The following is a 25,610-nucleotide window of genomic DNA, read 5'->3' as shown; positions in this document are numbered from 1 at the left end:
AACCAGGTCGTGTCCTTAAGGTGACTTGCTTCAACGGATCTGGTTGCGTGGTCCGCAGGATTGTGGTTTGTGGACACATAGTGCCACTGTTTAGGTTCGGTGGGTCTCCTGATCCTTAGCACCCGATTGCTGACATAGACATAGAAGTGACGAGTTTCATTGCAAATGTACCCCAGCACTACCTTGCTGTCAGTGTAGAACTCGACTTCTTTGATTTCCAGGTCCATTTCTGTCGAGATAAGCTCAGCTAACTCTACTGCTAGCACAGCTGCACAGAGTTCCAGTCTGGGTACTGTGTGTTCACGGAGTGGGGCCAGTTTTGTCCGGCTCATAACAAGCCTTACGTGGCATTGTTCATTGATGTCAGTTGTTTTCAAATAAGCCACTGCCGCAATTGCTTTGATTGAGGCATCGCAGAAGATACAAAGCCTTTGCATCTTGATTTCTGTTGATGGCACAGAAGCATATGGTCGTGCCACGTAGAGACTTGACAAGGCTTCTAAAGAGTTCTTCCATCTTTCCCACAAGTCTCTTTTTTCGCTGGGAAGCGGATCATCCCAATCGGACGTCTCTCGGGTGAAGTCTTTCAACATCATTTTACCTTGGATAGTCACAGGGGTTACAAATCCCAGAGGATCGTACAAGCTGTTCACAATGGACAGGACGCCTCTACGCGTGAAGGGTTTCTCTTCTTCGCTGATCTGGAAGGTGAATGCATCCTTTTTCAAATCCCAGAGTAAACCCAGGCTCCGCTGCATGGGAAGGGAGTCCGTGCTTAAATCCAAGTCTTTTAAATCGGTTGAGTAATCTTGAGAGGGAAAGGCTGCCATTAGTTTCTGGCTGTTGGAAGCAATTTTGTGCAACCTCAAATTGGATGAAAAAATGGGAGTCACCACCATGAAGATATAAGATATAAGATAACAACTTTATTACACATTTATGCAAAAGACAGAACACTTAAAAACATTAAAAACAACGGGATGTAACATATCCCTAAGCAAACAAAAAGCCTATAATAAGGCCACAGCACTGCACCCCCAACAAGAGGGTTAAATACACATGCCCAATATGGTGAACAACCTGCCCTGGGAAATGGTCAAATGGCTAAACATAACCAGTCCCCCCGGTCCATGCAATGACTCAAATATGTCAGTAAAGGACCCCTGACGAAGCCATCACAGCGTGGCGACACGCGTTGGGTGACTGCTGCCCGCACTCACCTCTCCCAGGGTACACATGCCCTTGCATGTACTTTTGCCCACTATTGGTATTCACGGGTCATTTTTTGCCCTTGTGCTTTAGGTCACCGGTCCTTTCCCCTCTGGTGGGTATGTTATTCATGTCTGTCTACAGCATTTTGTCCAGCCGGACACATTGTAATATGTAGGATCGTGTTTATTATTTGCTGTTTTTCAGATCTCACGCCATCATGGGGTGCTGGTATAGTTGCTATTAAGCTTGCACTTTACTGACATATTTGAGTCATTGCATGGACTGTGGGTGTGGATTTCAGGCAATCATCTACATAGAAATCCTTTTCCACAAAAGATCTTACATCCGATCCATACTTCGCTTCACCCTCTCTGGCTGAATGTCTAAGGCCATAGATAGCGACAGCAGGGGAAGGGCTGTTCCCGAAGATGTGTACCTTCATACGATATTCCACGATGTCCTTGTAGGGGTCATTATCACGGTACCAGAAGAACCTCAAGTAGTTTCTGTGTTCTTCTTTAACAAGGAAGCAGTGAAACATCTGTTGTATGTCGGCCATAAATGCTACTGCATCTTTGCGGAAACGAAGAAGTACTCCCAGAAGTCTGTTGTTGAGGTCTGGACAGGACAGGAAGACGTCATTTAAAGAAACACCTTCGTATCTGGCACTTGAGTCAAATACCACTCTTATCTGACCTGGTTTCTTCGGATGATACACGCCGAAAATAGGTAAGTACCAACATTCCTCGGAATCTTGAAGTACAGGTGCAATTTCCGCGTGGCCACTCTGGAATATTCTCTCCATGAAGGTAAAGAAGTGTTGTTTTGTTTCTGGTGCCTTCTGCAGTTTGCGTGTAAGGGAGACAAATCGACTGTAGACAAGTTCTCTGTTGTTGGGTAAGCGTTGCCTCCGTGGTTTGAATGGTAAAGGTGCGACCCAACTCTTTGATTCGTCTCTTACTATCTCTCGCTCCATGATGTCCAAGAACAGTCTGTCCTCTATGGACGTTGCTACCTGGTTGTCTTCTCTTGTCCTGTGGAAAACTGTGCACCCTATATGATTTTGCTCACCGTCGCATGCATGGTCTTCACAGGAAGGATCAGCTAATGGACAAGGTGGAGGGGTGTGGTGTGGCAATTCTTTAATCAGGAAACTGCTCTCGCATGGCTGGAAGAGAGACGGGCGTCCATTCTCGAGGGTATTGGTGAGCATGCTGTTGACTGATGTCGGCCTGTGTGCTCCACCCAAACAGACATCTCCCACAATGACCCATCCTAGGTCAAGTCTCTGAGCGTATGGGGCGTTTTGTGGGCCGTTGATCTGTCCTCTAGCCTTGTGGACCCGTAGTATGTCTCTTCCGAGAAGTAAGACGATAGGAGCTCCTTGGTAAAGCTCTGGTATCAGGTGAGCTATACATCTCAAGTGGGTGTGATAAGCTGCTACCTCTGGTGTAGGTATCTCAGACCTGTTGTCGGGAATCTGGTTGCACTCCAGTATTGATGGCAAGGATAAGCAGGTTTGACCGTCCATAGACTCTACTTTGAATCCAGTTGCTCTCCTCCCCGCCGTCTCGACAGTACCTGCACATGTCTTCAAGGAGTACGGAGAGCCGGGACCAGCAATGTTGAAGGTGTCGAAGAGAAAGGACTTAGCTAGAGACCTGTTGCTCTGATCGTCCAAGATTGCATATACCTTGGTTGCCTTATCCCGTTGGCTCGCTGGGAATACTCTGACAAGACAGATCTTTGAGCAGGATCTTCCTGCTACGAGTTCCTTGCAGATCTTTGTGCACTGAGAGGTGACCACTGGGGTGTCCATGTCAGTGTCCATCTGTTTTTCGGCAGACTCTTCTACTCGCGATGATACCCCTGAAGGTGGTCCAGGATGCAAGGCCGTGTTGTGCTCCACACTACTACATTCTGTGCATTTCACACTGGTTTCACAGTTCTTGGCGAAGTGTGAGGTTGTCGCGCAGCATCTGAAGCATATCTTGTTTTCCTTTAGGAAACTCTTACGGTCTTCTAGAGACTTCTCCCTGAAGGCTCTACATTTTAGTGGAGGATGAGGTTTCTTGTGTAGGGGGCAGTGTTTGCTGAGGTCCTGCGGTTTGTCCTCTTCTGGAGAAGACTTACTTGCCCTGTAAGGAAAACCTGTGGAGGTAACATTAGTTTTGTGGACTGCCACTGGTGTTTTACTGGGTTTTACACCAGAGGCAGTGGTACATGACATAATGAAATCGAAACTAGGGTCATTTCTAACTTTAGCCTGCTGAGCAACAAAGTCTACAAACACCCTGAAAGGAGGAAATGGTACCTTATGAGCCTGTTTGTAACGGGACCCGTGACTGACCCACTTTTCTTGTAAGTTGTAAGGGAGCTTTTGGACAATCGGGTTGACACCTCTGGCAGTGTCCAGGAATGCCAACCCTGGTAGATCACCTTCTGCCTGAGCAGCATGTACCTCCATTAACAAGTCGCTCAGTTCCCTGAGCTTTTGATAACCCTTATTTGCTATCTTGGGGAAATCATCAATTCTTTTATACAAAGCATTTTCTATAGCTTCTATTGACCCATAACATTCTTCGAGTCTCTCCCACACCATACGAAGTCCTGTGTGTGGGTACTTTATGTTAATGTTCCTGATTCTTTTGGTGTGTTCAGCTGACTCGCTCCCAAGCCACTTAACCAGTAGATCTAACTCTTCACTACTGGAAAGATGCAAGTCTCTGGTGACATTCTGGAAAGAGGCTCGCCATGCTCTGTAGCTTTCAGCTCGATCAGTGAACTTTACAAGTCCCTTGGTCACCAGCTCCCGGCGGGTAAAGAACCTTGCAAAGTTCATAGTGGCTGAGTCAGTGCCAACGTGAGCTGGTGTGCTGTTGTCATGCGGTGTATGTGGTGCATCCTCATACCTGGTAGGAGCTTCTGGCTTAGGAAAGTCTGTATAAGCCCGTTCAGTGGCGAAGGGTGTCCCTGTCAGTCTGGGCAGAGGCCGTACCTTCTGTTCCGTAAGACGGTAGTGGTGGTCAATGTCGTTTCGCAGTATACCTTCCTGCTTCCAGTACGGTGTTTGGAGGAAAGATCTCTGGTAATCTGTATAGGCTGGTTGGTGTAACGGATCAGAGTTGTCTTCTATTTTGGGATGTTGGCGGACATATTCTGAGACGCGTTGAGCAGGGTCCTGACGATCAAGGTCTGGTCCACGTACGTCACTGTCACGCTCAGATTCAGGAAACTCCACGGCTTCTAAGAACTCAGCTTTGGCTATTGCGGCTGCTGCTTCTTTTTCAGCGGAAAGCCTTTCTAAGGTCGCTTGCAGGCGGGCTCTTTCTGCTTCTTGCTCTGCTTGCAGGCGGGCTCTTTCTGCTTCTTGCTCTGCTTGCAGGCGGGCTCTTTCTGCTTCTTGGCGGGCTCTTTCTGCTTGCAGGCGAGCGCTTTCTACTTCTTGGTCTGCTTGTCTTAACTTTAACTGCATCTCTTGTGCGGCGAAGGAGGATCTTACTTTCGCCGCCTCAGCTTCCGCTCGGGCGAGGGTGACAGACCTTTTCGAGGAAGACTTGCTAGAGCGGCTTGTTTGGGACCTCGTCCTGAGTGAAGATGTTTGACTTGCAGACATTTTATGTCCGTTTGCAGGCTGTAGGACGTCTCAGAGCGGGTAGGGGTGACTTCAGCGTGGACTGAGACGTGTGGTGCTTGGTGGGCTGCACTCTCAGTACTTGTGACTGTATGGCGGCCGCTGCGGTATCTGCAGGCAGTGCGGTGTGGTACAAGTTGCTGCGTAAGTGGTATATGCTATCACTGGCGTCTAGCCTCCTTCCTGGCCTCCGCTGGTATTTAGCCTCCATTTTACTGGCCTCCGCTGGTATTTAGCCTCTGTTTTACTGTTCTGTCTTCATACACGTTGATACGGTGTGTGATCCAACATACAGCATAAACCACTTCTGTCTTCCGAAATAAGCAGACTGTTTTCTGTAGTCTAACTTGTTTATTGGTAACAGGTATTGAAATGCGGTAAAACTATAACAATACAAATGATTTGGGTAAGTATTGGGCAAATAACAGCACAACTGATACTTATAACTAGCAGGGAAAGCATACAGGATGATGCAACTTCTACATGCAACTACATACAGTAACTGACAGATAATAGATTTCCCAGGTACTAGTTGCTATACAGTAATCACATTCTATAGAACACTATATTGCAAGAACAGGGATAGCAATCTTACCGGATAAACTAACCAGGGTGGCAAGTAAGTGAAGTAGTTCCAACACAGCAGATTAACACGAGTGTACAGGAAAATACACAGAGAGAAAAATGGGGGATTCCCCTATCCCATGATGCTTTGGTGCGACCCAGAATGCAACACTCTAATGATTACTAAGAAAAACACAGGTAATAAATTTATCCACCACTGGGTGGTGCTATAACACAGCAAAACCAAAACTATAGCAGTGAAACTTTAATGCTTGGACAAACCCCTGTCCTTCATTAGGAAGGGCAGAACATGAGTCCTGAAGGAGCAGCGGGCCCCGTACATGCCTTGGTTTGCCCAGTACTAATGACAACTCTGGCTTATCTGCATTTCACTATCTCAGTCCCAAGAGAAAAACTCTATTGATATATTGAATGTTCCCTTCCATTCAGTATTTACACTCACAGGCTAGTCTAGAAAGGTGGCTTACACTTACCCTATCCCATATGTAGGCTCGGACTGGCCCACAGGGTAACAGGGAAATCCCCCGGTGGGCTCCAAAGCAGATCTGAGCCCCCAATCCCTCTGTATGGGCAGTACTTGGCATAATTCACTTAATTCACTCTGTACAGAAAAAGGCAGCATCACATCATTCATTAACTAAACTACCCAGTTTATTATTATATAGAGATATAAGTAAATTTGTGAATGGGGTAGTGTAATATTGGTATGCAGGTGAAAAGTGGGCCCCCCTCAAAAGTCACCTTAGCACCCCAGTCCGACACTGCCCATATGTTCTCATGTAATATCAAAAAACACAAATGTGCCAAGTGCTAATAGTTCTAGATTATCCCCTGATATCCTTTTCTGGCAGGGTACAAATGGAATACTTGCAGTCCTGGATGAAGAGTGCCTGCGCCCAGGAAATGTCTCTGATGACACCTTCCTTTCCAAGCTTGGGGCAAAGTTCAAAAACCATAAGCACTTCAAGAGTAAGACGACCCAGAATGAAAAACTAATCACGGATAAAACCTTACTTCATAATGCTTTCCGAATAGAGCACTACGCCGGTCAGGTAAGATACATGTACTGTTAGCCTAAGGGCTCACTCACACTTGCGATGAAATCGGACTCGCCCCAATGTTACTCAGTTGGGGCAGCTCACATCTGAGATTATTTTCTCATGCTGATTTGCACCATTACAAGTCTAGGGGTGCGTATGAAGCTCTGCTTCTAGCTCATCCCCAATGCCTGCTATGTAGATGATGGCAGTTGCTACTGATAAGATTTTATCTCAGTAGTTTAAAAACCTGTCTATGGATTTTACCTGGATATTGAGAATTTTGAGAATGATCAGTCCTGGAGGAGAAAGAAGCAAATTTCTCTGATAAAATATATTACAAAGTTTTTTTGTTTTTTTTCATCTGTACTATTATTAATTTATGAAATAAAAATGTGTCATTGCTCTTTAAGTCCTGATTAAGTTCTTATCTTTATAATATAATATTAAAGGGTGGAGAATTACTCTTTCATGTCATGTCCTAAGCAGTTCTTTGGATGTGGATGGGCTAAAATAGTTAGCGAAAGGCTATGTTATCTTCCTAAAATACTTGTGTTTTGCACAGGTCACATACATCATAGATGGATTTTTAGACAAGAACAATGACCTCCTATTCAGAGACCTCTCCCAGGCTATGTGGAAGGCAAAGCATGAACTGCTGAAGTCTCTTTTCCCAGAGGGAGACCCGAAGTGTTCTTCTCTAAAACGTCCACCCACTGTTGGCTTCCAGTTCAAAGGCTCGGTGTCAACGCTTATGAAGAACCTATACGCCAAGAACCCCAATTACATCAGGTAACGTACTACCCATGATCGGTGGTTAATCTGGTTTCCCCATGTTTCGTTCAATTATCATAGTTTGAGAACATAACTGTGCAGCCTAGAGCAGTGCAATAATCTCCTTTGTGTAAGCTAAACTGTTTTGCCAGTTTTTAAGCAAAGGCTATACTGACCACTATATACAGCCCCCCAAAAACAGAACAACAGATGTTGTGCATACTAAAAAGATGTATCATTGACTTGTAAATGTATATTATTTGTCACTTGCATTGTAGTTTTGCACACACTGAAATATTTGTAAAAGTAATATATAAATATATATATATATATATATATATATATATATATATATATATATATATATTACTTTTTGATAATTAAAATCAGATTAATATATGCACTGGTCTCTGCAAGCTGGGTATTCATCTTACAAGGTGCATCTCTGCTCTGTCGCCGGCTCGTTACTGCTGATCTGAGCCGGTGACAGAATGCACTGTCATTGTGCACTTCGCACATTGCACATCACACAGGGACTAGTCAAATCCCTGAAAGGAAGGTCACTGATGATGCTTCGTTTCAGTGATGGAGCAGAGGCTGCGACAGTGACCGCAGCCACTGCCCCCTGCTCTGATGACGCTTTGTTTGAGTATCCCAGCGTGCACTGAGGGGTCTCACACAAAGAGTCATATAAAAAGAAGTCATAAGAAAAAAATTAAGCAGTTAGATAGTGGAGATAGAGAAGGAGAGGGAATTTTTAATTAAAGTATATTATAAAATGGTTCAGATTATGGTAATTAATAGGGATTTAGGATGAAAATTACTTTGTATTTTGGACCACTCTTATAATATTATGATGACACTTTTTTAAAAAATAATTTGCCCTTAGAAACAAGACAACCCTGCGGCTCACTTTACTGGCCAAATTCTACACTTATAGAGGACATGTTAGCGCAACTGACTCTTATTAAAAACTTGTATTTTCAGTCCATAGTGATAAAAGCGCAATATAAATGTTATTGTTCTTCTACTGTTTTCCTCCATTGTTGTTCCTATGTTAATTCTCCTGATCTATGAATAAATTGACAGCTGGGAGTTGCCACTCACCTTGACAATAGGGTGTGTTCCTATACAGTCTGACACTGTGAGCACTGAATGGACAGTGCTATACTTTATAGAGGAACATTCTGGGTAACACCCACTTGTTAAAAATGTCCCATCAAAATTTGTAGTTTGGAATTCCTCCTAAATATGTATATATGATTATGAGTAAGTGCATTAATATACATACTTATTGCTATCTCTTCCAGTTTCTAGCGCCGCTCAAGGACACTCCTCTTCTTTCCTGGATCACCCAGGGACCGTTGTGTTGAGCTACTTCCATCATTGTAAGCCTATAGAGCCTTAGGACAAGGCTTCATGGACTTACTTTGAGAAAGTGACTTCCATTTCACACATTAACCCAAGGGCCAAGAGAGCTCCGGAGCTGTGCCGGAATCCGGGGAAGACAGCAATCTGAGTATTTTAATGCATTTACACATCATTACATACATAATTCAGAGGGTTCAAGAATATAACATTTTGATGTAATATTTTCTTTAACCCCTTAAGCCCCGAGGGTGGTTTGCACGTTAATGACTGGGCCAATTTTTACAATTCTGACCACTGTCCCTTTATGAGGTTATAACTCTGGAACGCTTCAACAGATCTTGGCGATTCTGACACTGTTTTCTCGTGAGATATTGTACTTCATGATAGTGGTAAAATTTATTTGATATAACTTGCGTTTATTTGTGAAAAAAATGGAAATTTGGCGAAAATTTAGAAAATTTTGCAATTTTCCAAATTTTAATTTTTATGCCCTTAAATCACAGAGATATGTAACGCAAAATACTTAATAAGTAACATTTCCCACATGTCTACTTTACATCAGCACAATTTTGGAACCAACATTTTTTTTGTTAGGGAGTTATAGGGGTTAAAAGTTGACCAGAAATTTCTCATTTTTACAACACCATTTTTTTTTAGGGACCATATCTCATTTGAAGTCATTTTGAGGGCTCTATATGATAGAAAATACCCAAGTGTGACACCATTCTAAAAACTGCACCCCTCAAGGTGCTCAAAACCACATTCAAGAAGTTTATTAACCCTTCAGGTGTTTCACAGGAATTTTTGGAATGTTTAAATAAAAATGAACATTTAACTTTTTTTCACACAAAATTTATTTCAGCTCCAATTTGTTTTATTTTACCAAGAGTAACAGGAGAAAATGGACCCCAAAAGTTGTTGTACAATTTGTCCTGAGTACGCTGATACCCCATATGTGGGGGTAAACCACTGTTTGGGCGCATGGCAGAGCTCGGAAGGAAAGGAGCGCCATTTGACTTTTCAATGCAAAATTGACTGGAATTGAGATGGGACGCCATGTTGCGTTTGGAGAGCCCCTGATGTGCCTAAACATTGAAACCCCCCACAAGTGACACCATTTTGGAAAGTAGACCCCCTAAGGAACTTATCTAGATGTGTGGTGAGCACTTTGACCCACCAAGTGCTTCACAGAAGTTTATAATGCAGAGCCGTAAAAATAAAAAATCATATTTTTTCACAAAAATGATCTTTTCGCCCCCAATTTTTTATTTTCCCAAGGGTAAGAGAAGAAATTGGACCCTAAAAATTGTTGTGCTAGAGAAGAAATTGGACCCTAAAAATTGTTGTGCTATTTGTCCTCAGTATGCTAATACCCCATATGTGGGTGTAAACCATTGTTTGAGCTCATGGCAGAGCTCGGAAGGGAAGGAGCGCCATTTGACTTTTCAATGCAAAATTGACTGGAATTGAGATGGGACGCCATGTTGCGTTTGGAGAGCCCCTGATGTGCCTAAACATTGACATCCCCCACAAGGGACACCATTTTGGAAAGTAGACCCCTTAAGGAACTTATCTAGATGTGTGGTGAGCACTTTGACCCAACAAGTGCTTCACAGAAGTTTATAGTGCAGAGCCGTAAAAATAAAAAATCGTATTTTTGCACAAAAATTATCTTTTCACCCCCAATTTTTTATTTTCCCAAGGGTAAGAGAAGAAATTAGACCACAAAAGTTGTTGTGCAATTTGTCCTGAGTACGACGATACCCCATATGTGGGGGTAAACCACTGTTTGGGCGCATAGCAGAGCTCAGAAGGGAAGGAGCGCCATTTTACTTTTCAATGCAAAATTGACTGGAATTAAGATGGGACGCCATGTTGCGTTTGGAGATCCCCTGATGTGCCTAAACATTAAAACCCCCCACAAGTGACACCATTTTGGAAAGTAGACCCCCTAAGGAACTTATCTAGATGTGTTTTGAGAGCTTTGAACCCCCAAGTGTTTCACTACAGTTTATAACGCAGAGCCGTGAAAATAAAATTTCTTTTTTTTTTTCACAAAAATGATTTTTTAGCCCCCAGTTTTGTATTTTCACAAGGGTAACAGGATAAATTGGACCCCAAAAGTTGTTGTCCAATTTGTCCTGAGTACGCTGATACCCAAAATGTGGGGGGGAACCACTGTTTGGGCGCATGGCAGAGCTCGGAAAGGAAGGAGCGCCATTTGGAATGCAGACTTAGATGGATTGCTCTGCAGGCATCACGTTGCATTTGCAGAGCCCCTGATGTACCCAAACAGTAGAAACCCCCCACAAGTGACCCCATATTGGAAACTAGACCTCCCAAGGAACTTATCTAGATGTGTTGTGAGAACTTTGAACCCCCAAGTGTTTCACTACAGTTTATAACGCAGAGCCGTGAAAATAAAAATTCTTTTTTTTTTCACAAAAATTATTTTTTAGCCCCCAGTTTTGTATTTTCACAAGGGTAACAGGATAAATTAGACCCCAAAAGTTGTTGTCCAATTTGTCCTGAGTACGCTGATACCCAACATGTGGGGGGGAACCACTGTTTGGGCGCATAGCAGAGCTCGGAAGGGAAGGAGCACCATTTGGAATGCAGACTTAGATGGATTGGTCTGCAGGCGTCATGTTGCATTTGCAGAGCCCCTGATGTACCCAAACAGTAGAAACCCCCCACAAGTAATCTGATATTGGAAACTAGACCTCCCAAGGAACTTATCTAGATGTGTTATAAGACCTTTGAACCCCCAAGTGTTTCACTACAGTTTACAACGCAGAGCCGTGAAAATAAAAAATCTTTTTTTTTCCCACAAAAATGATTTTTAGCCCCCCAAATTTTTATTTTACCAAGGATAACAATTGAACTTGTACCTCAAAAGTTGTTGTCCGATTTGTCCCGAGTACGCTGATACCCCATATGTTGGGGTAAGCCCCTGTTTGGGCACACGGGAGAGCTCGGAAGGGAAGGAGCACTGTTTTACTTTTCAACGCAGAATTGGCTGGAATTGAGATCGGACGCAATGTCGCGTTTGCAGAGCCCCTGATGTGCCTGAACAGTGGAAACTCCCCAATTCTACCTGAAACCCTAATCCAAACACACCCCTAACCCTAATCCCAACGGTAACCCTAACCACACCCCTAACCCTGACACACCCCTAATTCTAATCCCAACCCTAATCCCAACCGTAAATGTAATCCAAACCCTAACCCTAACTTTGGCCCCAACCCTAACCCTAACTTTAGCCGCAACCCTAACCCTAACTTTAGCCACAACCCTAACCCTAACTTTAGCCCCAACCCTAACCCTAACTTTAGCCCCAACCCTAACCCTAACTTTAGCTCCAACCCTAACCCTAGCCATAGCCCTAGCCCTAACCCTAACCCTAGCCCTAACCCTAGCCCTAACCCTAGCCCCAACCCTAACCCTAGCCCTAATGGAAATAAATACATTTTTTTAATTTTATTATTTTTCCCAAATTAAGGGGGTGATGAAGGGGGGTTTGATTTACTTTTATAGCATTTTTTATATCGGATTTTTATGATTGGCAGCTGTCACACACTAAAAGACGCTTTTTATAGCAAAAAAGTTTTTGTGTCTCCACATTTTGAGACCTATAATTTTTTCACATTTTGGTCCACAGAGTCATGTGAGGTCTTGTTTTTTGCGGGACGAGTTGACGTTTTTATTGGTAACATTTTCGGACACGTGACAGTTTTTGATCACTTTTTATTCCGATTTTTGTGAGTCAGAATGACCATAAACCAGCTATTCATGAATTTCTTTTGGGGGAGGCGTTTATACCGTTCCACGTTTGGTAAAATTGATAAAGCAGATTTATTCTTCGGGTCAGTACGATTACAGCGATACCTCATTTATATCATTTTTTTATGTTTTGGCGCTTTTATACGATAAAAGCTATTTTATAGAAAAAATAATTATTTTGGCATCACTTTATTCTGAGGACTATAACGTTTTTATTTTTTTGCTTATGATGCTGTATGGTGGCTCGTTTTTTGCGGGACAAGATGATGTTTTCAGCGGTATGATTGTTATTTATATCCGTCTTTTTGATCGCGTTATTCCACTTTTTGTTTGGCGGTATGATAATAAAGCGTTGTTTTTTGGCTCGTTTTTTTTTTTTCTTACGGTGTTTACTGAAGGGGTTAACTAGTGGGACAGTTTTATAGGTTGGGTCGTTACGGACGCGGCGATACTAAATATGTGTACTTTTATTGTTTGGTTTTTTTTAGATAAAGAAATGTATTTATGGGAATAATATATATTTTTTTTCTTTATTTAGGAATTTTTTTTTTTTTTTTTTTTACACATGTGGAAATTTTTTTTTTTTTTAACTTTTTTACTTTGCCCCAGGGGGGACATCACAGATCGTCGATCTGACAGTTTGCACAGCACTCTGTCAGATCGGCGATCTGACATACAGCAGTGCAGGCTTACCAGTGCCTGCTGTGGACCCGGAAGTACTCCCTGCAGGACCCAGATGCAGCCCCGTGGCCATTTTGGATCCGGGGACTGCAGGGAGGAGACGCTCGGTACAAGGTGAGTACTTCACCTTGTACCGATTGTCTCAGGGAAGCACGCAGGGAGCCCCCTCCCTGCGCGATGCTTCCCTGTACCGCCGGTACACTGCGATCATGTTTGATCGCAGTGTGCCGGGGGTTAGTGTGCTGGGGGCGGTCCGTGCCGCTCCTGGCACATAGTGCCGGATGTCAGCTGTGATAGTCAGCTGACACCCGGCCGCGATCGGCCACGCTCCCCCCGTGAGCGCGGCCGATCGCATATGACGTACTATCCCATCACTGGGAATTAAGTCCCAGGTCACCTTGATGGGATAGTACGTCATATGGGATTAAGGGGTTAAAGGGATTTTCTCATCTGCAAGATCCTATCACAATATGTAGTAGGTGCAATAACAATAATAATATTAGTGAATACCTTCAATTAGAAATGTAGTATAGTTTTTCTGATTCGGTGTGTCTCTTTCCTCATGTGCAGGCATTGCAGGACCTTAGGTATCCATGGTTATGAATATAGAACAAAGGGACTGCTGTTCTTACCTGCCCAGGTCTATCTAAATGCATCGCATGAGAGCAGAAACCCTAGTTTACAAGGCCAAAAATGCTGGGCCTGGCTACACCCTGAAAAATGAAGTGCAAAAAACATATATATAGAAATAATACAGTGGGGAAAAAAGTATTTAGTCAGCCACCAATTGTGCAAGTTCTCCAACTAAAAAAGATGAGAGAGGCCTGTAATTGACATCATAGGTAGACCACAACTATGAGAGTCAAAATGACAAAACAAATGCAGAAAATCACCTTGTCTGATTTGGCAAGATTTATTTTGCAAAATATGGTGGAAAATAAGTATTTGGTCATTAATAAAAGTTCATCTCACTTAAAAACATCTTTTTAAGTGGGAGAACTTGCACAATTGGTAACATAGTAGTAACACAGTAACATGGTTTTTAAGGTTGAAGGAAGATTTTAAGTCCATCTAGTTCATCCCATAGCCTAACCTAACATGCCCTAACATGTTGATCCAGAGGAAGACAAAAAAATACCCATGTGGCAAAGAGTAAGCTCCACATTGGGGAAAAAAATTCCTTTCCGACTCCACACACGGCAATTAGACTAGTTCCTGGTCAACACCCTATCAAGGAATCTAGTATATATAACCTGGTGGCTGACTAAATACTTTTTTCCCCACTGTATATAAGGTATTGGTTGATATTCTGGCTCGCAACCCCGTCAAGGGTCCTCACATTTGCGAGTCATAACGCTAAACCTCATAGAAAAACCACAAAAGAGGACTAAAAATCCTCCAAAAATTCAAAAATTAACACAGCACAAAGGGACTGCAGTGCTTAACTGCCCAGGTCTCAGAACTAATGCACTCCCAGGATGCAGCAAACCCATGTATTAAAGATGGTGGCAATACAGGTGAAAAATACTGATGAGGCAACCACTCCCAACCTACCAACTCATGGAGGGGGAGATTGCTTAGTATTAGATTGCACAAAAGTGGCTTGTATAGCGCGCTGGTCACACACAGGTAATGCACGGTATCTGGCTTACAGCCTATTAGTGACACCCATACTATTAGATCAAGCAGGCAGCCCAGCACTATCTAAATGCATCCCATGAGAGCAGACACCCTAGTTTACAATGCCAAAAATGCTGGGCCTGGCTGCACCCTGAAAAATGAAGTGCAAATACATATATACTGTATATACAGTAAATAATATATGAGGTATTGGTTGACATTACAGTTCCCATTATTTTTGGCATTACCTACAGCACATATTTAGATTTTCTTTTCATACAACATTATTACAGTTTGCAGACACTTTGCATTTGTATATTAATGAGTACAATTTGTATGACAAAACAGGTGTTTGAAGCCGAATGGCACAAAGAAATCCTCACTGTTTGAGGATACCCTTGTGATGACGCAGGTCCGCTATCTAGGGTTACTGGAGAATGTGAGAGTGCGTCGGGCTGGATATGCCTACAGACAAGAGTATAAGTCTTTCCTGGACCGGTACAAGATGCTGAGCAGGCAGACCTGGCCCAAGTGTACAGGAGACCCACGGTAAGGTTATCTACCGTCAGCGTGATGTACCAAGACCTTACAGTAGGAAAGTGGAGCTGTACATGTGTCACGTGTATGTAGCATGTTGTATATGCAGCGCCCCAGAGTCCTGGTCGTTGCAGTACTGATGCTCCACCGCTAAGGGGGGCTATGGTACGTCTGATGGCACTGAAGGAGTTCACCTAACCAGGTATCACAGATACCAATACACTTCACAGTCTGGCCTCCAGGGGGAGCTAAGGGTGCTATGTATTAGGCCACTCCTCACAATCTGGTAAAACTAGGGGTTGGACAGGAAGTTAGACAGAAGCTGACTGGATTGGAACCAGGCAACATCCTGTGGCAGAGGGTGTTGCAGGGGAAGATTCAGGGGGGCCACTGTCGGGGGTGGGATCCTGACAGAGGCCTAGCGAACAGAGAGAACGTTACGGGACCGCGCCTGCACGAGATAGCGGCGGTGCCCTAAGAAAGGACAAGAAGCGAGGTTTATTGTGCTGAGTGAGAAACGAGATCAACGCAACAAAGAGAAACACCAGTAGGAGTCGTGCTGCAAGACGAGGCAACATCCTACTGAGGCACGCAGCCGGTGGCCGGAACGCCGAGGAAGTATAGAGCTCCAGGCCTAACTTCAAACCTACGGCAGGACAGTCAGTTACAGGCGGGCTGTCTCACCCAATTCACCTAAGAAGAAATAGGGGGCAACAACAGGAGAGGGGCGACACTAGGGTCCAGGAAGAGCTCCGAGCCTACCCGTCATACGGGTGCGTCCTAGCCATATCATCTGGGGGACGAAGCAGAACATCATAATCGAGTTGTGAGGGAACTTCAGAAACAGACACAACAGTTGTGGGGACTATCCCGTAAGCACAGCAGGGGAGGACCACAACACGCAAGTGCTAGAAGGTAGGCACAGATTTCCACCTGCAAAGGGAACTCTGGAGGTGCCATCGGACCGGCCGGACTTGCGCAGCCCGGTTAACCATATTCCGGACTGAGGATCCTGGGACCTTCAGTAAAGAGGTAAAGAGACTGCAACCTGGTGTCCTCGTTATTTACTGCGACCTGCACCGCACCACCACAACATCATCACCATACCTCCACCTTCATTGTACGCCCCTCAGCAGGGTCACGGGTCGGGTCTAGCCACCGTGACAACCCCAGAACAGAGACTCAGAGGCCCGGTACCGGGTACCCCTCGGCCCTGCGGCAGTGGGGGCGCTACATATACAGTATCAGATAGATCCACTGTATGCCATAGTATTTTTAGACCCATATACTGGGCAAAGTATAAATAAATCCTACTTACAATCGTGTTCAAAAGTCCTGCATAGGCATGATGAAAACTATATGTTTCATACTTCTGCATCTCTACAGTGAAACTGGTGGAACGTATATGTTTTTGTAATCCCTCATTGTATGCCATACTCATTTTTGAATGTCCCAAGTGTATAAATTGTTATGGTGTGCGCATTTTTGATAATTTTTTTTACAGCATAACCATACCTACACCAGTACAGTGTGTAGAATGGTGAACAGGTTTCTAAGTTCATTAACTTCCAATGCAAGTTCACACAGACTTAAATTTTACTTTTTAAGATTTATTATTCTTTATTTAATTCAGAGTCCTGAAAAGGGCCTTTTGAGTGCATCTTTAGCTTCTAATACTTTATTGGCCAGCCTTTGCTCTTGAGCACCAGCTTGCATCTCTGTGGCATTGAGTGAACAAGCTTCTGCAGATGTTCACGAGTGATGATGTGGTTCCAGGCCTGTATCAGAGCCTCAATCAACTCACTCTTGGTCCTTGGCTGTTTTCTAGATATCTCTAATGATACCTTGTGCCACAAATTTTCAATTGGATTGAGGTCCGGGGACTGAGCTGGCCAGTCAATAGTAGCCACCTTGTTCTTTCAACACCATTGGTGTTGTGAACTCTATTTTTGGGCTCCCTCTAGTGGTCACAAGCGGTACTGGGTAGTGTTGTCTTTCTGCAGGTTGCTTCATCAGCTGGTTCGTTATCCTTGGTTGGTTTCCTATTTAGCCCACCTGGATACTCAGTTCCTTGCCTGCTATCAATGTATTCAGTGCTCTTCAGATTCCTTGTGATTACCTTGCTCCCAGCCTCTCCAAGACAAGCTAAGTTTTTGTCCGTTAATTTTTTGATTATCAGCATTCATCATGTTTCTTGTCCAGCTTGCTAGGATGTGATCTCCTCGCTTGCTGGTTGCTCTAGGGGACTGAGTTTCTCCCCCCACACCGTTAGTTGGTGCGGGGGTTCTTGAATCTCAGTGTGGATATTTTGTAAGGGTTTTTTACTGACCGCACAGACCCCTTTACTATTTTCTGCTATCTAGTATTAGTGGGCCTCATTTGCTGAATCTGTTTTCACCCCTGTGTATGTGCCTTCCTCTTACCTCACCGTTATTATTTGTTGGGGGCTTCTATATCTTTGGGGATTATTTCTCTGGAGGCAAGAGAGGTCTTTCTTTCTCTCCAGGGGTAGTTAGTTCCTCAGGCTGGCTCGAGACGTCTAGGAATTTTTTAGGCACGTTCACCAGCTACTTCTAGTGTGTTTGGATAGGTTCAGATTTGCGGTCAGTCCAGTTTGCCACCTCCCTAGAGCTTGTCCTATGTTTGTTACTTAGCTGGAGTAATTCGTGATCCTCAACCACTAAGGATCATAACAGTATAGCAGGCCAAAAGTGTTTAATGCATCGCTGAAGTGGGATTAAAAGAAGACCTGAGTACATTTTTTTTTTGTGTGTGCTGCAGTCTGTCTAGCTTCTTTTCATCCCCTTGAACTCTGAGTGGTTTTGAGCTCAGCTGCAGACATGGATGTTCAGACTCTGACATCTAGTGTGGATCATCTTGCTGCACGGGTACAAAGTATTCAGGATTTTGTTATTCATAGCCCTATGTCAGAACCAAAGATACCCATTCCTGAGTTGTTTTCTGGAGATAGATCTAGGTTTCAGAATTTTAAGAATAACTGTAAGTTATTTCTATCTCTGAGACCTCGTTCCTCTGGTGATTCCGCTCAGCAAGTAAAAATTGTTATCTCCTTGTTGCGTGGCGACCCTCAGGATTGGGCGTTCTCTCTGGCGCCAGGAGATCCTGCATTGCTTAATGTGGATGCATTTTTTCTGGCTCTTGGACTGCTTTATGAGGAGCCTAATCTTGAGAATCAGGCAGAAAAAGCGTTGCTGGCCCTCTCTCAAGGGCAGGATGAAGCAGAGGTGTATTGTCAAAAATTTCGGAAATGGTCAGTGCTTACTCAATGGAATGAGTGTGCTCTGGCTGCAAATTTCAGAGAAGGTCTTTCTGAAGCCATTAAGGATGTTATGGTGGGGTTCCCCACCCCTACAAGTCTGAGTGATTCTATGGCTTTAGCCATTCAGGTTGATCGGCGTTTGCGGGAGCGCAAATCTGCTCATCCTTTGGCGGTATTTTCTGAACAGAGACCTGAGTCTATGCAATGTGATCGAACTCTGACCAGAATTGAGCGACAAAGTCATAGACGTCAAAATGGGTTGTGCTTTTACTGTGGTGATTCTGCTCATGTTATCTCAGCATGCTCTAAACGCTTAAAAAAAGGTTGCTAAACCTGTCACCATTGGTACTATACAGCCTAAATTTATTTTGTCTGTTACTTTGATTTGTTCTTTGTCCTCCTACTCGGTTATGGCCTTTGTGGATTCGGGCGCTGCCCTGAATCTGATGGATTTGTCATTTGCCAGGCGCTGTGGTTTTGTCCTGGAGCCTTTGGAATTTCCTATTCCTCTGAGGGGAATTGATGCTACGCCATTGGCTGAGAATAAACCTCAGTATTGGACGCAAATGACCATGTGCATGACTCCCGTTCATCAGGAGGTGATTCGCTTTCTTGTTTTGCATAATTTACATGATGTTGTCGTTTTGGGTCTGCCATGGCTGCAGGCTCATAATCCAGTTTTAGATTGGAAAGTTATGTCTGTGTCTAGTTGGGGTTGTCAGGGAATTCATGGCGATACTCCATTGGTGTCTATTGCTTCTTCCACTCCTTCTGAGGTCCCTGAGTTTTTGTCTGACTACCAGGATGTATTTGATGAGCCCAGTTCCAGTGCCCTGCCCCCTCATAGGGATTGTGACTGTGCTATAAATTTAATTCCTGGTAGTAAATTCCCTAAGGGACGACTTTTTAATTTGTCTATACCGGAGCATGCCGCGATGCGGAGTTATATAAAGGAGTCTTTGGAGAAGGGACATATTCGCCCATCCTCTTCCCCTCTTGGTGCAGGATTCTTTTTTGTGGCCAAGAAGGACGGTTCTCTGAGACCGTGTATAGATTATCGCCTTCTGAATAAAATCACAGTCAAATTTCAGTATCCTTTGCCACTATTGTCTGATTTGTTTGCTCGGATTAAGGGTGCCAGTTGGTTCACCAAGATAGATCTCCGTGGTGCGTATAATCTTGTGCGCATTAAGCAGGGAGATGAATGGAAAACAGCATTTAATACGCCCGAAGGCCATTTTGAGTACTTGGTGATGCCTTTTGGACTCTCTAATGCTCCTTCTGTGTTTCAGTCCTTCATGCATGACATTTTCCGAGAATATCTGGATAAATTTATGATTGTTTATCTGGATGACATTTTGGTCTTTTCTGATGATTGGGAGTCCCATGTGAAGCAGGTCAGGATGGTGTTTCAGGTCCTGCGTGCTAATGCTTTATTTGTGAAGGGCTCAAAATGCCTCTTCGGAGTACAGAAGGTCACCTTTTTGGGTTTTATTTTTTCTCCTTCTACTGTGGAGATGGACCCAGTCAAGGTCCAGGCTATTCATGACTGGACTCAGCCCACGTCTGTTAAGAGTCTTCAGAAGTTCTTGGGTTTTGCTAATTTTTACCGTCGTTTCATCGCTAATTTTTCTAGCGTGGTTAAACCTTTGACGGATTTGACCAGGAAGGGCTCTGATGTGACTAATTAGTCTCCTGCGGCCGTGGAGGCCTTTTGGGAGCTTAAGCACCGGTTTTCTTCAGCTCCAGTCTTATGTCAGCCAGATGTCTCTCTCCCCTTCCAGGTCGAGGTTGATGCTTCCGAGATTGGAGCAGGGGCTGTTTTGTCGCAGAGAAGCTCTGAGGGCTCTGTGATGAAGCCGTGTTCTTTCTTTTCAAGAAAGTTTTCGCCTGCCGAGCGAAATTATGATGTTAGTAATCGGGAGTTGTTGGCTATGAAGTGGGCATTTGAGGAGTGGCGACATTGGCTCGAAGGAGCTAAACATCGTGTGGTGGTCCTGACTGATCACAAAAATCTGATTTACCTCGAGTCTGCCAAGCGCCTGAATCCTAGACAGGCTCGTTGGTCGTTGTTTTTCTCCCGTTTCAACTTCGTGGTCTCATACCTGCCTGGTTCGAAGAACGTGAAAGCTGATGCACTTTCTAGGAGTTTTGTGCCTGACTCTCTGGGAGTTTCTGAGCCAGCTGGTATTCTCAGAGAGGGAGTGATTTTGTCTGCCATTTCTCCAGATTTGCGACGAGTGCCGCAGAAATTTCAGGCGGATAGACCTGACCGTTGTCCACCAGAGAGACTGTTTGTCCCGGATAGATGGACCAGCAGAGTTATTTCCGAGGTTCATTCTTCGGTGTTGGCGGGTCATCCTGGGATTTTTGGTACCAGAGATTTGGTGGCTAGGTCCTTCTGGTGGCCTTCCTTGTCGCGGGATGTGCGTTCCTTTGTGCAGTCTTGTGGGATTTGTGCTCGGGCTAAGCCTTGCTGTTCTCGTGCCAGCAGTTTGCTTTTGCCTTTGCCTGTCCCGAAAAGGCCTTGGACGCACATTTCCATGGATTTTATTTCGGATCTGCCAGTATCTAAGAAAATGTCTGTCATCTGGGTGGTGTGTGATCGTTTTTCCAAGATGGTCCATTTGGTGCCCTTGCCTAAGCTGCCTTCCTCCTCCGATTTGGTTCCTCTATTTTTTCAGAATGTGGTTCGCTTGCACGGCATTCCTGAAAATATTGTGTCTGATAGAGGATCCCAGTTTGTGTCCAGGTTTTGGCGAACTTTTTGTGCTAAGATGGGCATTGATTTGTCTTTTTCGTCGGCCTTCCATCCTCAGACTAATGGCCAAACCGAGCGTACTAATCAGACATTGGAGACTTATTTGAGATGTTTTGTTTCTGCTGATCAGGATGATTGGGTGACTTTTTTGCCATTGGCCGAGTTTGCCCTTAATAATCGGGCTAGTTCTGCTACCTTGGTTTCGCCTTTTTTCTGCAATTCTGGTTTCCATCCTCGTTTTTCCTCGGGTCAGGTTGAGTCTTCTGACTGTCCTGGGGTGGATTCTGTGGTGGATAGGTTGCAGCAGATTTGGAGCCATGTGGTGGACAATCTGAAATTGTCACAGGAGAGGGCTCAGCGCTTTGCCAACCGCCGCTGCGGTGTGGGTCCCCGACTTCGTGTTGGGGATTTGGTGTGGCTGTCTTCTCGGTATGTTCCTATGAAGGTCTCATCTCCTAAGTTTAAGCCTCGCTTCATCGGTCCTTATAAGATCTTGGAAATCCTTAACCCGGTGTCTTTTCGTTTGGATCTCCCGGCATCGTTTGCCATCCATAATGTGTTCCATAGGTCTTTGTTGCGGAGGTATGTGGTACCTGTGGTTCCTTCTGTTGAGCCTCCTGCTCCGGTGCTGGTCGAGGGCGAATTGGAGTATGTGGTGGAGAAGATTTTGGATTCTCGTATCTCTAGACGGAGACTTCAGTATCTGGTTAAGTGGAAGGGCTATGGTCAGGAGGATAATTCCTGGGTTGTCGCCTCTGATGTTCATGCGGCCGATTTGGTTCGCGCCTTCCACGCAGCTCGTCCGATCGCCCTGGGGGTCGTGATGAGGGTTCGGTGACCCCTCCTCAAGGGGGGGGGTACTGTTGTGAACTCTATTTTTGGGCTCCCTCTAGTGGTCACAAGCGGTACTGGGTAGTGTTGTCTTTCTGCAGGTTGCTTCATCAGCTGGTTCGTTATCCTTGGTAGGTTTCCTATTTAGCCCACCTGGATACTCAGTTCCTTGCCTGCTATCAATGTATTCAGTGCTCTTCAGATTCCTTGTGATTACCTTGCTCCCAGCCTCTCCAAGACAAGCTAAGTTTTTGTCCGTTCATTTTTTGATTATCAGCATTCATCATGTTTCTTGTCCAGCTTGCTAGGATGTGATCTCCTCGCTTGCTGGTTGCTCTAGGGGACTGAGTTTCTCCCCCCACACCGTTAGTTGGTGTGGGGGTTCTTGAATCTCAGTGTGGATATTTTGTAAGGGTTTTTTACTGACCGCACAGACCCCTTTACTATTTTCTGCTATCTAGTATTAGTGGGCCTCATTTGCTGAATCTGTTTTCACCCCTGTGTATGTGCCTTCCTCTTACCTCACCGTTATTATTTGTTGGGGGCTTCTATATCTTTGGGGATTATTTCTCTGGAGGCAAGAGAGGTCTTTCTTTCTCTCCAGGGGTAGTTAGTTCCTCAGGCTGGCTCGAGATGTCTAGGAATTTTTTAGGCACGTTCACCGGCTACTTCTAGTGTGTTTGGATAGGTTCAGATTTGCGGTCAGTCCAGTTTGCCACCTCCCTAGAGCTTGTCCTATGTTTGTTACTTAGCTGGAGTAATTCGTGATCCTCAACCACTAAGGATCATAACACATTGACTACCAAACAGCCCCAGACCATTACTTTCATTGGATGTTTCATAGAGAAGCTCAAACACTCTGGCTTGCACTCTTCATGTGGGAACCTTCTCGCATAAAACTTGCCATCATTTCCTAAAATGCAAAAAGTGCTTTCATCACTAAATAGCACTTTTTCCCACTCCTCCTTCCTCCATTTTAAATATTTCAATGCCCACAGTTTTCGCCTTTGTCTTTGTATGGCTGTCATCAATGGCTTCTTTCGGGCCTTGCACCCTCTCAATCCTGCTTCCACACATCTCTTCCTAACAGTTGATGTTGCTACCTCAATATTGCACTTTTCTTGCCATTCTCGCAGAAGATGAGGAGAGGTGAACTTTCGATTGGCAAGGGATGTTTTTATCAGTACTCTATCCTCCCTTTTAGTTGACTTTCTGGGCCGACCAGATCTGGGCCTGTCCTGGGTAATTCCAAGCTGCTTATGTTTCTGCAAAATTCTTACGACTGTACTCTGATTACAGCCGACCTTCCTTGCGATCTGGGGGCCAGTATAACACTCTTCATGTAGCACCACAACTCGCACACGATCCTCCGCTGACAAAAATCTGAAGGCTCCCATCATAAAACTCTACAGTATGATTCACTAGATAGACCAACAGATAAAACAAACAAAGCAGCAGATGTGATGCAATGTGATTGGCTGCCATATCCAGGTTATGATTGGTCACAAGAACCTCATCTGTGATTGGCTAATTTTGGATCTGAAGCTGTACAATATTTAGTTGTGCTTTCAATTCCCATATTGTTGCAATAATTTCAGGCAAAACTGCTTCAAAAGCTAAAAATATTACAGGGAGAGAATGCAAAATTGTATTCTGAGCAAAACCATATATAATTTGTCATATTAGCATCGACGATATTCGACAGAAAACGTTTAAAAGTTGAAAAATCAATTTATCCTAGGCCTATGCAGGACTTTTGAACACCACTGTATATACTTTGTGATATATTTTCTGATATAGTGTCTGACTTACTCAATATTACCATTTCTATTGGGATCTTTTCTCTAATTTTTACTGTATTTTTGGGACAGGGATGGGGTAAAGGCGATGTTAACTGATCCTCAAGTCAATATTTCCGCTAATGAAATTGCATATGGAAGAACAAAATTATTTATCAGGACCCCAAGCACAGTATGTACTTATTTTTCATTTATATGTAGGTATTATTCTGTTACTACTTTCCAATATCAAAGTTATTTATAAAAATTAAAAAAATGTCTGGATGAAGTTACTTAATTTCAGCATCGGTATTAGCACATTTCTGCTGTGTGAGGATGTTCAATGTGGTGCAGATCCCTGGTGGTATGACTAATATACAGCTATGTTCACACTCCTTTTCTGCCACATGTCAGTGGCTCCATCAGGGTTTCTGTCTTTAGTCCTAAAAATGGGATTCAGGAGTATCCATCAACAGGGCCATTGACTTTAGATGGAAGATGGAGTGGCACTGTGCTCTCTGTCTGACTGCCTTTTTCTAGCGGGCACAAAATTGTGGTCGATTTCATTTTTGTGAAGTTTGAAAAAGCCGGATGCTGATGAAAAATAGGTCAGACAGAACGTAAAGTGACACCATCTGCTTCTCTAAACTCAAAGGACCCACTGGTAGATACGCCTGAATATTGTTTTTGAGGGCTAAAGATGGAACCTCTGTCGGAGCCACTGATGTGTGGCAAAAACATGAAGTGAACTCGGCCTTAGGTCTTACACCCCAGGAACTTTTTTCCTGAACTCGCTGAGACAACGAGCCCAGAATTTTGCTTCTGATTCCTGACTTAAAGGCTCTTAAGTGGCTCTCAGGAACTGGCATGTGATATCAGCTGCCTTAGACTACGTTCACATTTGCTTTGTTGGGCGCAGCGTCGTCGACGGATACCGACGCATGCGTCATGCGCCCCTATCTTTAACATGGGGGGCGCATGGACATGCGCCGGTATGCGTTGTAATGCGTTTTACGATGCATGCGTCATATTGACGCACAAGGCAGGGCGCAGGGGACGCTACTTGTAGCATTTTCCCTGCTCCGAAATTCCTGATCTTTACGATCTTATGACAACGCATGTGTCGCAAAACGCTGCGTTGTGTACATGCGTTGTTGGTTGCGTCGCCGACGCTGCGCCCAACAACGCAAATGTGAACGTAGCCTTACAGAGGGATATTTCTCTAATCCAAAGCTGTTGTTACATTTACAAGAGCAAATTGGGCTGACAGATCCAATTTGAGTTGTATTTTAGATATGCTGAGGCTATTGTGTCTTTGTAACATTTTACTAACTAATGGACTTGCTTTCAGCTTTTTGCCTTGGAGGAATTGCGTCGGAAGAAGATGAATGAGTTGGCCACGCTTATTCAGAAGATTTTTCGTGGATGGAGGCTTCGTTCTCACTTTTTGCTTATGCGGAAGAGTCAGATTATAATTTCTGCATTTTACCGTGGCCATGCAGTAAGTTTCAAGACCATGTAAAAATCTAAAGATCATATAAATTCATTAGCGATCCCTAAATATAGTGTGAGAAATGTATTAATGCATTTTTGACATTTTTTGCTATGAAAAAGATACAATCTTCCCCACCTCCCATTTTCAAATATATACATTATAAAAAGTCATAATTCTGCTCAAGTAGGGGGTGGGGCAAGGAAAGTAAAATATGATGAAACAGTATTAGGC

General features: G+C 44.1%; 1 protein-coding gene across 3 annotated transcripts in view; it reads left to right on the top strand.

The window, feature by feature from the left end:
* Window positions 1-25,610, top strand: part of MYO1A (myosin IA) — a 136,263-nt gene that overhangs the window by 77,200 nt on the left and 33,453 nt on the right. For all 3 annotated transcript variants that reach the window (XM_077297705.1, XM_077297703.1, XM_077297704.1), the window contains exons 16-20: window positions 6,283-6,483; window positions 7,034-7,260; window positions 15,046-15,246; window positions 23,978-24,077; window positions 25,236-25,385. In XM_077297705.1, the coding sequence (XP_077153820.1) occupies window positions 6,283-6,483; window positions 7,034-7,260; window positions 15,046-15,246; window positions 23,978-24,077; window positions 25,236-25,385 (879 nt within the window). The remainder of the gene's footprint in view (window positions 1-6,282; window positions 6,484-7,033; window positions 7,261-15,045; window positions 15,247-23,977; window positions 24,078-25,235; window positions 25,386-25,610) is intronic.

Source organism: Ranitomeya variabilis, chromosome 3, assembly GCF_051348905.1.
Source record: "Ranitomeya variabilis isolate aRanVar5 chromosome 3, aRanVar5.hap1, whole genome shotgun sequence".
NCBI lineage: Eukaryota > Metazoa > Chordata > Amphibia > Anura > Dendrobatidae > Ranitomeya > Ranitomeya variabilis.
Note: the sequence above shows the minus strand (reverse complement) of the source record. Positions and strands in the feature narration are given on the sequence as shown.